General features: G+C 46.5%; 1 protein-coding gene across 1 annotated transcript in view; it reads left to right on the plus strand.

The window, feature by feature from the left end:
- LOC115131792 (ubiquitin-associated protein 2-like) overlaps positions 1-5,584 on the plus strand; it is a 47,741-nt gene extending 42,157 nt beyond the window's left edge. The window contains 4 exon segments of the mRNA XM_029663784.2: positions 3,152-3,277; positions 4,688-4,758; positions 4,910-5,113; positions 5,224-5,584. Coding sequence (XP_029519644.2) covers positions 3,152-3,277; positions 4,688-4,758; positions 4,910-5,113; positions 5,224-5,322 — 500 coding nt within the window. The 3' untranslated portion in view covers positions 5,323-5,584.
- Positions 5,585-17,733: the final 12,149 nt, after the last annotated feature.

Genomic DNA, 17,733 nt, shown 5'->3' on the forward strand with positions numbered 1-17,733 from the left:
TGCTTCCCCAAACTTGGAACTCACGCGCACCTATGCATAGGCTAGTGATTTTGCTGTTCGTTGGCTGAGGAAAAGTAAACGTGGACAGTTGTTCTAACATGTTCAAAGTGCGCGGTAAGGACACGCGTCTTTGATTTGAGATTATTTGGCATAATCTGTTTGATTTTGTCATTTTGAGCACTTAAAAAAAATATATATATATATATATTACAAAAAACACATCGAAGGGGCAACTTTAAGGTATTAGAACATGAAGGACAAACAATACAGCATCAAAACACTATCAAACATGCATCAATCTTTCCGCAACAGCGTGAGGGTGCGTGTGCATGATAGTGATATAAAATATACACTGCTCTATCAATATTACCCTCTTAGATATTAGATTGTCTAGTCCTGAGTCAAACCCAAAATACTTACAACTAAAGTGGTCATCGGTGGTTAAACTATCTGTTTGCAGAGGCTCTGTCCAGATAACTCAGCTTGTCCGTCCTGTATGACCCCTCTATTAACGCAATAAGTATGTCACGGGGAGTAGGACAAACGAGCAACTACTCTGTTTGGAACAACAGTCTACAACCATGTTAGATAAACTGCTTCCAGTAGAACAATTGACACTACGGTAGCCAAGCAAGTGAGAATGAGGTCAAAAACAAACTGCCGATACATTTCATTCAAGTTTATTTCTTAAAACAGTTTAGTCGCTGACAATATATATACACTGCTCAAAAAAATAAAGGGAACACTTAAACAACACAATGTAACTTCAAGTCAATCACACTTCTGTGAAATCAAACTGTCCACTTAGGAAGCAACACTGATTGACAAACATGCTGTTGTGCAAATGGAATAGACAACAGGTGGAAATTATAGGCAATTAGCAAGACACCCCCAATAAAGGAGTGGTTCTGCAGGTGATAACCACAGACCACTTCTCAGTTCCTATGCTTCCTGGCTGATGTTTTGGTCACTTTTGAATGCTGGCGGTGCTTTCACTCTAGTGGTAGCATGAGACGGAGTCTACAACCCACACAAGTGGCTCAGGTAGTGCAGCTCATCCAGGATGGAACATCAATGCGAGCTGTGGCAAGAAGCTTTTCTGTGTCTGTCAGCGTAGTGTCCAGAGCATGGAGGCGCTACCAGGAGACAGGCCAGTACATCAGGAGACGTGGAGGAGGCCGTAGGAGGGCAACAACTCAGCAGCAGGACCGCTACCTCCGCCTTTGTGCAAGGAGGAGCACTGCCAGAGCCCTGCAAAATGACCTCCAGCAGGCCACAAATGTGCATGTGTTTGCTCAAACGGTCAGAAACAGACTCCATGAGGGTGGTATGAGGGCCCGATGTCCACAGGTGGGGGTTGTGCTTTTACAGCCCAACACCATGCAGGACGTTTGGCATTTGCCAGAGAACACCAAGATTGGCAAATTCGCCACTGGCGCCCTGTGCTCTTCACAGATGAAAGCAGGTTCACACTGAGCACATGTGACAGACGTGACAGTCTGGAGACACCGTGGAGAACGTTCTGCTGCATGCAACATCCTCCAGTATGACCGTTTTGGCGGCGGGTCAGTCATGGTGTGGGGTGGCATTTCTTTGGGGGGCCGCACAGCCCTCCATGCGCTCGCCAGAGGTTGCCTGACTGCCATTAGGTACCGAGATGAGATCCTCAGACCCCTTGTTATAGACCATATGCTGGTGCAGTTGGCCCTGGGTTCCTCCTAATGCAAGACAATGCTAGACCTCATGTGGCTGGAGTGTGTCAGCAGTTCCTGCAAGAGGAAGGCATTGAACTGGCCTGCCAATTCCCCAGACCTGAATCCAATTGAGCACATCTGGGACATCATGTCTCGCTCCATCCACCAACGCCACTTTGCACCACAGACTGTCCAGGAATTGGCGGATGCTTTAGTCCAGGTCTGGGAGGAGATCCCTCAGGAGACCATCCGCCACCTCATCAGGAGCATGCCCAGGCGTTGTAGGGAGGTCATACAGGCACGTGGAGGCCACACACTACTGAGCCTCATTTTGACTTGTTTTAAGGACATTATATCAAAGTTGGATCAGCCTGTAGTGTGGTTTTCCACTTTAATTTTGAGTGTGACTCCAAATCCAGACCTCCATGGGTTGATAAATTTGATTTCCATTGATAATTTGTGTGATTTTGTTGTCGGCACATTCAACTATGTAAAGAAAAGTATTTAATAAGAATATTTCATTCAGATCTAGGATGTATTATTTTAGTGTTCCCTTTATTTTTTTGAGCAGTGTATGTCAGTTTCCTTTTTCATGATCACAACCTTGTGAAACCCGAAACCTCCAAGATCCCCCCACACTGTTGGTGGATGCCTAATCCGGTTATGCACCCAATGCATACGTGGCCATCTGAATTTCTCAAATGTCTGGTAAATTTAAAATGCTCCCGGTCAAATGTCCGGTGCCACATTTTTATAACGGAAACCCTGTGCCACAGTCACTGTTGACCAGCTGGTATGGAGTTGTTTCTGTTACTTGGAGACAAACTGCCTGCTGCCTCCGTTACCATCAAACCATTCGACCGACACCAACCCTGAGTGCTGTCTGGTATGAGCCAGCTATAGTGATCTGGGACCAATATTGATTATTAGTTCGAGGCTCTTTATGGTTTGTCTTTTTTTTTTGCAGGGTGTGCGTTTGTAAGACTTGTAACACTTTTCTGAAATGGGAGTTTTCTTTTGAATGGGGAAGGGAAGGATATAGTTTACCCTTGTACTTTTTTTGTTAGTACGTTCATTTGTTCTATTTTAGTAGTTTTGGAGTTGAAAAGTGGACTGTATCGATGGCCCTTCTACTACATATATTTCGGGGGAGTAGGGTGGTGGGTGTTCTGTTGCTTTTGCCTGTCATTGCTTGCTTCTGCTCATTCAACAACTGGAGTTGGTTTTCCGGCTACACCCTCCACCTTCCTCCACCTTCCACCCCCTCCCACATGGAGGTCATCTTAAAACTTCACCTCTATCCTTCCATCCTATCTCTCTCCCTCTATCCGCTTGGTCACACAGCACCTTCTGCTATCTGCACCACCTTCTGCTTCCTGCCTCCACCCCGCCCTGCCTGACACCCCCTAACCCTGCCTGGTGTGTCTAACGCTGTGGGCTGCGTCTGACTGTTTCAGGCTATGAGGATATGGGCCAGGCTTCAGGGAGTGGGGATTTCTGTAAGGGTGGATACGGCACTGCCGTGGCTGCCACCGCTTCTGCACAAAACAAGCAAGCCAGCTCTGTCAGCGGGCCTGGAGTCGGTGAGTGCCGCCACACACCAACCCTCACTTCCTCGCGCCGTCATCACCTCCATCCTCTCACTCATCGCTGCTTACCGTCTGCACCACACAAACGCCCGTTATGCAGTCAACCGCCACCCTCTGCCTCCATGCCCCAATATTACCACTTAACAGTTGAGTAGCCCTGGTCCATGCACACTCTGCTGCCAGCTTTCCACCAACGTGTGCTTGCTTAAATGTATGTGTCAGCAGTACCTCTCTGCCCGTTGTCCTGTGTGGTTGACACAGGATACACACACCAAGGGTGGTGAACGAGTGACAAAATGGAGGCCCTGCCTGTTGAACTGCCATGCTCTCAAATGGGGACAGGAGACTGGGGTGTGACGGTATCATGTTTACAAAGTGATACTCTCCCTCAAACTCTATGTATATTTTGTCTCAACTATAGCAGATAAAAGGGAACATTTTTTTATGTAGTTAAAGTGAATTTCCTGAGTTTGATGCTAGGTAACGGTAAACTGGAGTTGACGTTTTGAGTGACCGCCGGAGGTTCGAATCTCGGGTTTTAGTCTCTGTTCTCTGTGCCGCACATTTGTTGACCCTGTCCTGCGTCTCCATGGCGATACAGGGGGACTAACCTAACACAGCAGACGTAAAAGAAACTCCTGAGCAGGTTGGAAGAAACTGGAAGCATCGGGTTTTCAGTCTTTGCCTCTTCTCTGGCTTTTCCCTTGAAATGGATGCTTCCGACCTCCGAGTGCAGTGGGACAGTAGTGTGCCAGAACAATACGTAGCTGCCACCAGATAGTCAGACCCTCATCGCCATGCCTGACTGGAACTGATACACTGTCACATCTTTCTTTGCATCGTCTTTCTTTTTTTTACTCCTCTCATTCTTTCATTCTCCTGCTGCCTTTTTTTTCCCACTCTCCTTCTCTTACATTGATGCATCTGATACTGTGTATTAGCATCTAGTGACCATCTTCTTGAAAGTCCTGTATTGCTCCTATACAGCCTTGTACTGAGTTTTGATCCAAGGTGTATAGATAGATGGGTTACCTGGCAACGTCACAAAATCAATGCGCATGCTTCAATGGGGCAGTCTGAGTTGTAGGAGGAAATCAAACCATGTACAAGGAGTCCTATAGGATCTATTATGGTGTAGGAGCAAATCATGTAAAAGGCATTATTGCTATAGGAATGGTATAGGAGCAAATCATGTACAAGCCTTAATGTTTCTGTGTGGAGTTTCTCACCCTGCACCTAATTTGAATGTGATGCATGTTTGACAATTTATTTGAAACCGCTGCCTTAATCCTGGACCACTCTGTGGATCTGACTCCCAGGGGTTTTCTTGCCTCTCCTGCAGGGGTTGTAACCTGGTGAACATTATGAAGTAAATGTGTCCAAACCCCTTTGTTTCCTCTGCAGGAGTCTCGGTGACATCAAGCAACACCGGGGTCCCAGACATTTCAGGGTCTGTTTACACAAAGACACAGCAGGTGAGAATAATGCTATAAACACTAGAATAAAATATTATGTTCTGAAACATACGGGAAGGTTATAAAAACCAGTGTCTATGCAGGAAAACGAGTGTAAAATCTGCAGACTAGAAAAGACGGGCGTCCGACTTTGTTGTGTTGGTCCCTTCAGCAGCAGTCTTATGAGAAGCAGCAGGGTTTCCACGCTGGTACACCGGCAGCTTCCTTCAGCCTGCCCTCGGCCCTGGGCGGCGGGGGTCCCATCAACCCCCCAGCTGCGGCTGGTTATGCTCCAGCCCCCTTCATGCACATCCTGGCACCGCACCAGCAGCCCCACTCGCAGATCCTGCACCACCATCTGCAGCAGGACGGACAGGTACTGTGTGTGTATGTGACGGCGTGTGTGTGTCACACAATCTTGGAGAGAAATGGTTGGCACAGAATACCCTGCCTATGGTCTGTTCCCATCTTCTCTCCTTCTAACAGAGCGGTGGCACTGGACAGCGCAGCCAGAATGCTTCGCTTCAACAGAAGACTCAGATCAACAAGTCTGCATACAACAGCTACAACTGGGGGGCCAACTAACACCCGCCCATCATCCAGCCCCCTGTCCCGAAGTCTGACAAAGGGGGGCGTCCTTCCCCACGAATGGTCTCCATATAACCCCCTCTCTCCTACAGTGATCCCATTCTCTTGGCTCACCACACCGAGGGAAAGCACTAGTGTGGCGAGGAGAGCATGGGGGCAGTCTTAAAAAGAGAGCGGGCTGGAGTTAAATGGTTATAGTAACAGTTTGTTAAGAGCTGATTATTGAGTGTTTGGAATTTTGTATCGTGTTCAACCCCCCTTCACTCTGTTATATGTAACATAGAACTGTTTTCTAAAAGAAATAATGTTTTTTTGTTTTTACTGATGGGAGGAACAAAGACCAATCTGAAGGTGGGGGACAGGCTGGCTTTCTATTTCTCCCCTCACCCCCTTATACTTGGTCAAAATGTACTGTTCCCACCCTAAACCCAAACGCAGATGAACTTTTCCTTGGTTTCCCATTTGGTTTTTACAACATTTTAGTTTCACTAATGGTTTCTCTAAATTGACAGAGGAGTTGTGAAGTTTATTTTTTACCATAGATATATATATATATATAGATCCATCTAGATATAGATATCTATATTGTGTGTGTACACTGGTGGTCCCTCAAACTGATACCAATTGAATTGATTTCCCATTATTTTATGTTGCAAATTAGCTTTACCCGTGATTTAATTTTTTAAAAACATTTTGTAGATTCTGCAGTACAAAATTGATGTACGGGAGGCCAGGGCACACCCTTACCTATGTGTTCGAGTTATTTTTCTAATCCCTTACACACTCACTCCACCACCTGTCCCCCCCCCCCAATATATTATTAGGAAACCTGCAGCAATGATTACTGATGGACAAAATGTTACTTTTTTTGTCAGTGATTTTCTTTTTGTACTGTGTGTTTTTTAAATGGATGGATGAGTGTGTGTGTACCTATACACTACATGGCTAAAAGTATGTGGACACCTATTCATATTAGTCTATTTTAGCGATTTCAGGTGTATAAAATTGAGCCCACAGCCATCACTCCATAAACAAACATTGACCGTAGAATGGCCTGTACTGAAGAGCTCATTGACTTTCAAAGTGGCACCGTCGTAGGATGTCACCTTTCCAACAAGTCAATTCATAACATTTCTGCCCAGATAGAGCAGCCCCAGTCAACTGTAAGTGCTGTTATTGTGACGTGGAAACGTTTAGGAGCAACAACTGCTCAGCCACAAAGTAGGAGGCCACACAAGCTCACGGGACGGGACCACCGAGTGCTGTAGCACGTAAAAGTCGTCTGTCCTCAGTTCCCACACTCACTACGGAGTTCCAAACTGCCCTTGGAAGCAACGTCAGCAGAACTGTTCGTCGGTGTATCATGATATGGGTTTCCATGCTCGAGCAGCCGCACACAAGCCTAAGATCACCATGCGCAATGCCAAGTGTCGGCTGGAGTGGTGTTAAGCTCGCTACCATTGGACTCCGGAGCAGTGGAAACGTGTTCTCTGGAGTGTTGAATTACACTTTGCTCTCTGGCAGTCTGACGGACGAATCAAAGTTTGGCGGCTGTCAGGCGAATGCTACCTGCCCAAATGCATAGTGCCATTTATGAAGTTTGGCGGAGAAATAATGTTCTGGGGCTGTTTTTCATGGTTCGGGCCCCTTAGTTCCAGTGAAGGGAAATGTTAACGCTCCAGCATACAACGACATGCTTCCAACTTTGTGGCAACAGTTTGGGGAAGGCCCTTTCCTGTTTCAGCATGACAATGCCCCTGTACACAAAGCGAGGTCCATACAGAAATTAATGGTTTGTTGAGATCGGTGTGGAAGAACTTGACTGGCCTGCACAGAGCCCTGACCTCAACCCCATCAAACACCTTTAGGATGAATTGGAATACCGACTGCGAGCCAGGCCTAATTGCCCAACATCAATGCCCGACCTCACTAATGCTCTTGTGGCTGAATGGAAGTAAGTCTCCTCAGCAATGTTCTAGAATGTAATGGAAAACCTTCCCAGAAGAGTGAAGGCTGTTGTAGCAGCAAAGGTGCGACCAACTCCATATGAATGCCCATGATTTTGGAATGAGATGTTCGAGCAGGTGTCCACACATACTTTTGGCCATGTAGTGTATATCACACACACACACAGACAAGTACTGTAGTCCTTGTTTGTTCAATGGCTTTCCCCCTTCTCAAATCAGACTGGTTAGCTTTTTTGTTTCATGTTTTTTATTTTGTAAAAAATATATAAATATTAATTAAATAAACAGGAAAATGCATTTTCATCATTTTGGCTTGTATCGTGTGGCTTGTAAATACAGTAGTGTCTTTTTCAATTTAGTCAGCTGAACACAGCCTTGGTCTTGGGGCTGTCATTCTGCAAGTTTCCCTTTTTAACTCATATTTATGTTTAGTATAATTTGGTTGAATACAGTACTTAGTTCAAAAGACAAGAATTGAAGGGAACCCTCAAGGACAGCCTTAAATTAAAAGGATTGGACGTCTCTGCTCTAGTCATCCAAGGGGGTGTGCAGGGCTGGGTTGTTACAGCAGTATCAAATAAAACATTTTTCTGTAGAACTCTGCATGGTGCATACTTGGTGCTACGGCTGTTATGGTGACCTTATTACCGCCACACCGGCGGTCACGAATCATGACTGTTGTCAAATTCCACGTGACATTTTAGTCACGATAATTTGGCTTCTCCAAGCTCTGATGCTGCTGATGGCCATTAGTAGCCTATCACACTTGCTATTTGATAGAACAACAACAACGCAGCCACTGCCAGCTAGCCTACTTCAGCAGTACTGTATCATTTGAATTATTTTAGTCAATAAGATTCCTGCTACGTAAGCTTAACTTTCTGAACATTCGAGACGTGTAGTCCATTTGTCATTCCAATCTCCTTTGCATTAGCGTAGCCTCTTCTGTAGCCTGTCAACTATGTGTCTGTCTATCCCTGTTCTCTCCTCTCTGCACAGACCATACAAACGCTCCACACCGCGTGGCCGCGGCCACTCTAATCTGGTGGTCCCAGCGCGCACGACCCACGTGGAGTTCCAGGTCTCCGGTAGCCTCTGGAACTGCCGATCTGCGGCCAACAAGGCAGAGTTCATCTCAGCCTATGCCTCCCTCCAGTCCCTCGACTTCTTGGCACTGACGGAAACATGGATCACCACAGATAACACTGCTACTCCTACTGCTCTCTCTTCGTCCGCCCACGTGTTCTCGCACACCCGAGAGCTTCTGGTCAGCGGGGTGGTGGCACCGGGATCCTCATCTCTCCCAAGTGGTCATTCTCTCTTTCTCCCCTTACCCATCTGTCTATCGCCTCTTTTGAATTCCATGCTGTCACAGTTACCAGCCCTTTCAAGCTTAACATCCTTATCATTTATCGCCCTCCAGGTTCCTCGGAGAGTTCATCAATGAGCTTGATGCCTTGATAAGCTCCTTTCCTGAGGATGGCTCACCTCTCACAGTTCTGGGCGACTTTAACCTCCCCACGTCTACCTTTGACTCATTCCTCTCTGCCTCCTTCTTTCCACTCCTCTCCTCTTTTGACCTCACCCTCTCACCTTCCCCCTACTCACAAGGCAGGCAATACGCTCGACCTCATCTTTACTAGATGCTGTTCTTCCACTAACCTCACTGCAACTCCCCCTCCAAGTCTCCGACCACTACCTTGTATCCTTTTCCCTCTTGCTCTCATCCAACACTTCCCACACTGCCCCTACTCGGATGGTATCGCGCCGTCCCAATCTTCGCTCTCTCTCCCCCGCTACTCTCTCCTCTTCCATCCTATCATCTCTTCCCTCTGCTCAAACCTTCTCAACCTATCTCCTGATTCTGCCTCCTCAACCCTCCTCTCCTCCCTTTCTGCATCCCTTGATTCTCTATGTCCCCTATCCTCCAGGCCGGCTCGGTCCTCCCCTCCTGCTCCGTGGCTCGACGACTCATTGCGAGCTCACAGAACAGGGCTCCGGGCAGCCGAGCGGAAATGGAGGAAAACTTCGCCTCCCTGCGGACCTGGCATCCTTTCACTCCCTCCTCTCTACATTTTCCTCTTCTGTCTCTGCTGCTAAAGCCACTTTCTACCACTCTAAAGTCCAAGCATCTGCCTCTAACCCTAGGAAGCTCTTTGCCACCTTCTCCTCCCTCCTGAATCCTCCTCCCCCCTCCTCCTCTCTGCAGATGACTTCGTCAACCATTTTGAAAAGAAGGTCGACGACATCCGATCCTCGTTTGCTAAGTCAAACGACACCGCTGGTTCTGCTCACACTGCCCTACCCTGTGCTCTGACCTCTTTCTCCCCTCTCTCTCCAGATGAAATCTCGCGTCTTGTGACGGCCGGCCGCCCAACAACCTGCCCGCTTGACCCTATTCCCTCCTCTCTTCTCCAGACCATTTCCGGAGACCTTCTCCCTTACCTCACCTCGCTCATCAACTCATCCCTGACCGCTGGCTACGTCCCTTCTGTCTTCAAGAGAGCGAGAGTTGCACCCCTTCTGAAAAAACCTACACTCGATCCCTCCGATGTCAACAACTACAGACCAGTATCCCTTCTTTCTTTTCTCTCCAAAACTCTTGAACGTGCCGTCCTTGGCCAGCTCTCCCGCTATCTCTCTCAGAATGACCTTCTTGATCCAAATCAGTCAGGTTTCAAGACTAGTCATTCAACTGAGACTGCTCTTCTCTGTATCACGGAGGCCCTCCGCACTGCTAAAGCTAACTCTCTCTCCTCTGCTCTCATCCTTCTAGACCTATCGGCTGCCTTCGATACTGTGAACCATCAGATCCTCCTCTCCACCCTCTCCGAGTTGGGCATCTCCGGCGCGGCCCACGCTTGGATTGCGTCCTACCTGACAGGTCGCTCCTACCAGGTGGCGTGGCGAGAATCTGTCTCCTCACGACGCGCTCTCACCACTGGCGTCCCCCAGGGCTCTGTTCTAGGCCCTCTCCTATTCTCGCTATACACCAAGTCACTTGGCTCTGTCATAACCTCACATGGTCTCTCCTATCATTGCTATGCAGACGACACACAATTAATCTTCTCCTTTCCCCCTTCTGATGACCAGGTGGCGAATCGCATCTCTGCATGTCTGGCAGACATATCAGTGTGGATGACGGATCACCACCTCAAGCTGAACCTCGGCAAGACGGAGCTGCTCTTCCTCCCGGGAAGGACTGCCCGTTCCATGATCTCGCCATCACGGTTGACAACTCCATTGTGTCCTCCTCCCAGAGCGCTAAGAACCTTGGCGTGATCCTGGACAACACCCTGTCGTTCTCAACTAACATCAAGGCGGTGGCCCGTTCTTGTAGGTTCATGCTCTACAACATCCGCAGAGTACGACCCTGCCTCACACAGGAAGCAGCGCAGGTCCTAATCCAGGCACTTGTCATCTCCCGTCTGGATTACTGCAACTCGCTGTTGGCTGGGCTCCCTGCCTGTGCCATTAAACCCCTACAACTCATCCAGAACGCCGCAGCCCGTCTGGTGTTCAACCTTCCCAAGTTCTCTCCGTCACCCCGCTCCTCCGCTCTCTCCACTGGCTTCCAGTTGAAGCTCGCATCCGCTACAAGACCATGGTGCTTGCCTACGGAGCTGTGAGGGGAACGGCACCTCAGTACCTCCAGGCTCTGATCAGGCCCTACACCCAAACAAGGGCACTGCGTTCATCCACCTCTGGCCTGCTCGCCTCCCTACCACTGAGGAAGTACAGTTCCCGCGCAGCCCAGTCAAAACTGTTCGCTGCTCTGGCCCCCCAATGGTGGAACAAACTCCCTCACGACGCCAGGACAGCGGAGTCAATCACCACCTTCCGGAGACACCTGAAACCCCACCTCTTTCAGGAATACCTAGGATAGGATAAAGTAATCCTTCTCACCCCCCCTTAAAAGATTTAGATGCACTATTGTAAAGTGGCTGTTCCACTGGATGTCTTAAGGTGAACGCACCAATTTGTAAGTCGCTCTGGATAAGAGCGTCTGCTAAATGACTTAAATGTAAATGTAAATTTGTCTGGTACTTAGCACTGTTGTCTCTAATCCCTCTAACAGCAATGCAAATGTCATCGAAAATCGAATCATGAGAGCGAGCTCATGTTGAGAAACATTTTTATAGGCTATGCAATTGCGTGAGAACTGTGATGGCCTCTTAAAAAGAGGATCGCATCAGCTTTGTATAGGCTTTCCTACTTTACTAATATTAAGCACATTGCTTCTCTTTGCAACAGGGGTATAGCCTACCTACCTGGCTGGCATGAAAATGAAGCACGGGAAAAGCATCCCCCATTCGCTGTTTAAGTGCATGGATATATATATATACTGCTCAAAAAAAATAAAGGGAACACTTATACAACACAATGTAATGCCAAGTCAATCACAACTTCTGTGAAATCAAACTGTCTACTTAGGAAGCAACACTGATTGACAATACATTTCACATGCTGTTGTGCAAATGGAATAGACAACCGGTGGAAATTATAAGCAATTAGCAAGACACCCCCAATAAAGGAGTGGTTCTGCAGGTGGTGACCACAGACCACTTCTCAGTTCCTATGCTTCCTGGCTGATGTTTTGGTCACTTTTGGATGCTGGCGGTGCTTTCACTCTAGTGGTAGCATGAGACTGAGTCTACAACCCACACAAGTGGCTCAGGTAGTGCAGCTCATCCAGGATGGAACATCAATGTGAGCTGTGGCAAGAAGGTTTGCGGTGTCTGTCAGCGTAGTGTCCAGAGCATGGAGGCGCTACCAGGAGACAGGCCAGTACATCAGGAGACGTGGAGGAGGCCGTAGTAGGGCAACAACCCAGCAGCAGGACCGCTACCTCCGCCTTTGTGCAAGGAGGAGCACTGCCAGAGCCCTGCAAAATGACCTCCAGCAGGCCACAAATGTGCATGTGTTTGCTCAAACGGTCAGAAACAGACTCCATGAGGGCCCACAGGTGGGGGTTGTGCTTACAGCCCAACACCGTGCAGAACGTTTGGCATTTGCCAGAGAACACCAAGATTGGCAAATTTGCCACTGGCGCCCTGTGCTCTTCACAGATGAAAGCAGGTTCACACTGAGCACATGTGACTGAGTCTGGAGACGCCGTGGAGAACGTTCTGCTGCCTGCAACATCCTCCAGCATGACCGGTTTGGCGGTGGGTCAGTCATGGTGTGGGGTGGCATTTCTTTGGGGGGCCGCACAGCCCTCCATGCGCTCGCCAGAGGTAGCCTGACTGCCATTAGGTACCGAGATGAGATCCTCAGACCCCTTGTGAGACCATATGCTGGTGCGGTTGGCCCTGGGTTCCTCCTAATGCAAGGCAATGCTAGACCTCATGTGGCTGGAGTGTGTCAGCAGTTCCTGCAAGAGGAAGGCATTGATGCTATGGACTGGCCCGCCCGTTCCCCAGACCTGAATCCAATTGAGCACATCTGGGACATCATGTCTCGCTCCATCCACCAACGCCACGTTGCACCACAGACTGTCCAGGAGTTGGCGGATGCTTTAGTCCAGGTCTGGGAGGAGATCCCTCAGGAGACCATATGCCACCTCATCAGGAGCATGCCCAGGCGTTGTAGGGAGGTCATACAGGCACGTGGAGGCCACACACTACTGAGCCTCATTTTGACTTGTTTTAAGGACATTATATCAAAGTTGGATCAGCCTGTAGTGTGGTTTTCCACTTTAATTTTGAGTGCGACTCCAAATCCAGACCTCCATGGGTTGATAAATTTGATTTCCATTGATAATTTGTGTGATTTGTCAGCACATTCAACTATGTAAAGAAAAAAGTATTTAATAAGAATATTTAATTCATTCAGATCTAGGATGTTATTTTAGTGTTCCCTTTATTTTGAGCAGGTGACAATGTTATCCTATCACTTGTGAATGATGCCCAGCTTGTGTGCAGTAAGGCAAAAGGCAAACAAACAAAAATTGCGACCTTATTCAATCATAGTCGCACACCTCATGTAGCCTAGCCCATAGGACTATGTTTTGATAAGGTTTATCGCAACTAAAGTGGCCAAATAACAGCTTAAAATTAAGCACATTTAATAAGCTCTCCAATGGGTGTAGAGCTTTAACTGGGATGCGTGTACGCAGCACGTGAGTTTCAAATTTGGGGAAGAGAATTTTCACCATTTTAAAAATGCACCATTATAATCAAAGAATTACACGCATAATTGCATTTGCGATCACTTGAGCAATGAGTTCTCCCGCGAATTGTTGGTTTTGGAACATTCGAGCTTATAGCCTACTTCCATGTGCCTATTCAAGCGCTTATAATGTGAAGAAATAAACTATCAACACCTTTTAAGCTAAACGTTCTGATCTGTTGTCAGCCTCATTGCGTAAATTATTTTTTTATGCTAGTGGTTGTAGCCAAGTTTTACATCTAACGTTTGATTTAAATGAGCGTATTTGATCTGTTTCGTGGTACCTGGAGGTCTGAAGGTGATATACAGTGGGGCAAAAAAGTATTTAGTCAGCCACAAATTGTGCAAGTTCTCCCACTTAAAAAGATGAGGCCTGTAATTTTCATCATAGGTACACTGAAGGCAGGAAGACTGCTAGCTCAGACTGAATGTCCCCATCGCTTCTCACCACGTCCCTACGAGATGCCCCTCCCCTAATGCTGGACTGGGATCCACGGCAACCGTGATGACCATTTTCTCTACTAGTATTTCGTGCTAGAAGATTTTGAACAGAAGGTGGGGCTAAAGTGTAGGTTGTGATGTAGCTGTGTCCACCCAAAACAAGCAAAATGCTATTACTTCCTTGTACAAGCACAACTGCTTAGATGCAACATTACATCTCCTTAAAGTTTCTCCTTGCTCACTTCTCCTAATCTTGCTCAGAGACCACTTCTTTGATGACACGACACATGATGAAGATGAAAAGTAGGATGGAATGTACTTTGATGGTTCTTAAGGTGGCGGTGGCCAGCAGGACCCGTTTGATGATCAGTGGGGGTTCAGCTTGGGCCCAAACTGAGTGATGATCCAGGAGTCTGAGGTATTTGGCCAGGTTTTCAAAGAGATGTAAGAGTTCTTCTCACCGCTAGGCTGATTCGATGACCAGGACAGTTTGGTAGGAGCACTCAGCCATCCTTGGCCTGGTCACTGGCCTTTTTTCTTTGGCATGACAAGGTGTTTGTATGATGGCAAAAACACAACACAACCCTCGGACATACCAATACAAAGTTGATATTGACAGGGTAGTGCTGATTCTAATGTGTAGTGTGAATTAAATTCCCTGGTTAAAAAAATATATGGTTATAGATGAGCCATGCCATTACTACTGGTTTAGGTATTTAACTGAGGCAGATTCCATAGTTGTTGACTGATGCTTGCCAATTGCCATAACCAACTGAGCATCATCTCTAATAGACTGGTCTAATAACATTATTGTAATTACTGTTTAATGTTGTAACACTGTATTAATCTCTGTGACCTCTCCCTCATGCCAGGTGTTCCCAGTATTGAGGTGCCCTCTCCCCAGGTCAGGCAGGAGAGAGGTGGCGGAGGGTCCAGTTGGAACTCCTTGAGGGACTTCATTACATTCATGTTGAAAGGGGCCAACTGGGCCACCCTCAGGACCGTCAGGACCTTCATCTGGTGACCCATGTTTCCCCCAACACACCCTTTGATCGCTGGACACGTTTTTCTAAGGTATAAGGGGGGGGGGGGGGGGGGGTCTTGCCCAGTCATCACTCTCAAATTACAGCATTGTACATTCTTGCATATATACTCTCTTCAATCTCTTCTCTACAGTAATCATGTCCTTTGATTCTCTTTTCTTTTCTCTGGTTCAATGATATTTGGAGAGAAGAGTTACAAAGGGGTCAAGAGGTCAAGAGCAGGGGCCAAAAGTGTACAAAGGTATGGGCATGTAATTGTCAAATGGCCAAGTTATTTAGATTTAGACGTAAGGTCCTGTAAGTGCTTCAGGGTTGGGTTCAAATAGAACTCCTCATATTAGCAAATAGCGAACTTTGCAACGCTCCAGTTTGATAAAGATGTTGTAACAAAGGTCTTGTTCTTTGTTGGATTTCCATAATCATTTCCCAAACACCATCTCCTCAGATCTGGACTCGCAAGTCTCCGCTTGAGGGCTGGATCAGATTCTAGCTCCACCTGCTCGGTCTCCCACTCAGCCAAAGACGAGCTCTTTCTTCCGAAGTTGTGAAGCCTGAGGCACAGTTCACCTCAAAATGATAGACAGTAGAAGTTTGTCTACTTATTTTTGAAAGTTGTATCTTGGTCCACAATAAAGTGCTCCCTGTTTTTCCCCAAGATGATCAACATGGAGAAACTCAAATGTCCCAAATGACACCCAATTCCCTATATAGTGCACTACATTTGACCAGAGCCATTCACTACATAGGGGATAGGTGCCTTATTATGGCAGATCATATTTAGGATTGCAATCATATTAATTTGCATACAATTGTGTCTAATCATAGGTCTGTATGTGAAAATAACCTGACACTGAGAACTGTACATGGTCATGGTTTAGGTCAAAGTTGGCAGCCATGTATTTATCACTGAATATGGGGGAGAACTGTATATTATGTGATACGTAAAATACCTTATCAACCTCCAACAGAACTTTGTGCAACAGACTTACCAGTATATTAAGCAAATGTTTTCCCCAGGTGGCAACACAAATTTTTGGACATGCACAAATTCTTTGGAGGCGGTAGATATACCTATTGATTTGGAGCTCGGAAGGTCATCATTTTTAGACATTATTTCACTGTATTGTGGCACATGGCAGTAAAGTAATGTTTAGGGTTGGTTGTATATTCGGTAAGGATTTAATGAAGCCTGTTTATATTGCCTCGCTCTATGGGCAGGCTGGATCAACTTAGCCTGGTTCCAGATCTGATTGTGCTCTTGCCAATGCCATTGAGTTGGCATGATGGTGCAACAGACTGGCACTCAGGCTAGAATCAACTTTGATGACCAAAAACCCTGAGTATTTATGTATTGTAAAACGTATAGCATGGCAGTGTGATTCTTAATCGACCACTGATAAGCTAGGCAGGAAACGGTATGGACTAAACTTAAGTCAAGTAACCCTTTTGTGAATAGCAAGTTTGTTTGCAGAAAGAGCTTAAATCAGGCTCCAGAAAATTCTCAATGTATATATATATTTTTTTAAGTCCTTTTCAGATTCTGCAATGTGAATTTATGACTGAACAATAGAGGTGTGATAGTGTTTTATGAAATTGTGATGCTTGTTTGAATATGAAAAACAACCTGTCGAGGGCCCTCGTCAAAATTTGTGCACTATATAAGGAATAGGGTGCCATTTGGGATGAAGTCACACTCACAAGAGGAACTCTGTACCCCTTTTGCCTCAATAAGCATCACACTAAGAAGCTTTTGATTTGTGTGGATCACACACACAAAATAATGCTTGTGATGCAATTTCTATGAACTAAGATGAAGTACTTCTCGCAACAATTAAATGGTCTGTCCAGAAAACAAGTGTAACGCCTACCTTTTTGCTGCTGCACGAGGACAAACTGAAGTAATTTTGAAGATTGTTGACCAGCCCTGAACTAAGGCATTGCTACATGTACTCTAAAATATGGGTTAACTTTCATGTGATCTTCATGATTGCCAGATACTTCTGTAGGTGTGGTGTTAATGGCCTGTGTAGCAACAGTCCAAGGCTTCTGATTTTAAAATGTACTTCATGTCATACTTATTTGAGATGCAAGAGAGAGCATGGATATCTTATCATAATTGAGCTAAACGCTTACCTCTGACCTCATCTGTTCTAATACACTGCTCAAAAAAATAAAGGGAACACTAAAATAACACATCCTAGATCTCAATGAATTAAATATTCTTATTAAATACTTTTTTCTTTACATAGTTGAATGTGCTGACAACAAAATCACACAAATATCAAATTTATCAACCCATGGAAGTCTGGATTTGGAGTCACACTCAAAATTAAAGTGGAAAACCACACTACAGGCTGATCCAACTTTGATATAATGTCTTTAAAACAAGTCAAAATGAGAATCAGTAGTGTGTGTGTGGCCTCCACGTGCCTGTATGACCTCCCTACAACGCCTGGGCATGCTCCTGATGAGGTCATTTTGCAGGGCTCTGGCAGTGCTCCTCCTTGCACAAAGGCGGAGGTAGCGGTCCTGCTGCTGGGTTGTTGGCCTCCTCCACGTCTCCTGATGTACTGGCCTGTCTCCTGGTAGCGTCTCCATGCTCTGGACACTACGCTGACAGACACAGCAAAGCTTCTTGCAACAGCTCGCATTGATGTGCCATCTTGGATGAGCTGCACTACCTGAGCCACTTGTGTGGGTTGTAGACTCCGTCTCATGCTACCACTAGAGTGAAAGCACCGCCAGCATTCAAAAGTGACTAAAACATCAGCCAGGAAGCATAGGAA

This window comes from Oncorhynchus nerka, linkage group LG7 (assembly GCF_034236695.1).
Source record: "Oncorhynchus nerka isolate Pitt River linkage group LG7, Oner_Uvic_2.0, whole genome shotgun sequence".
Lineage (NCBI taxonomy): Eukaryota > Metazoa > Chordata > Actinopteri > Salmoniformes > Salmonidae > Oncorhynchus > Oncorhynchus nerka.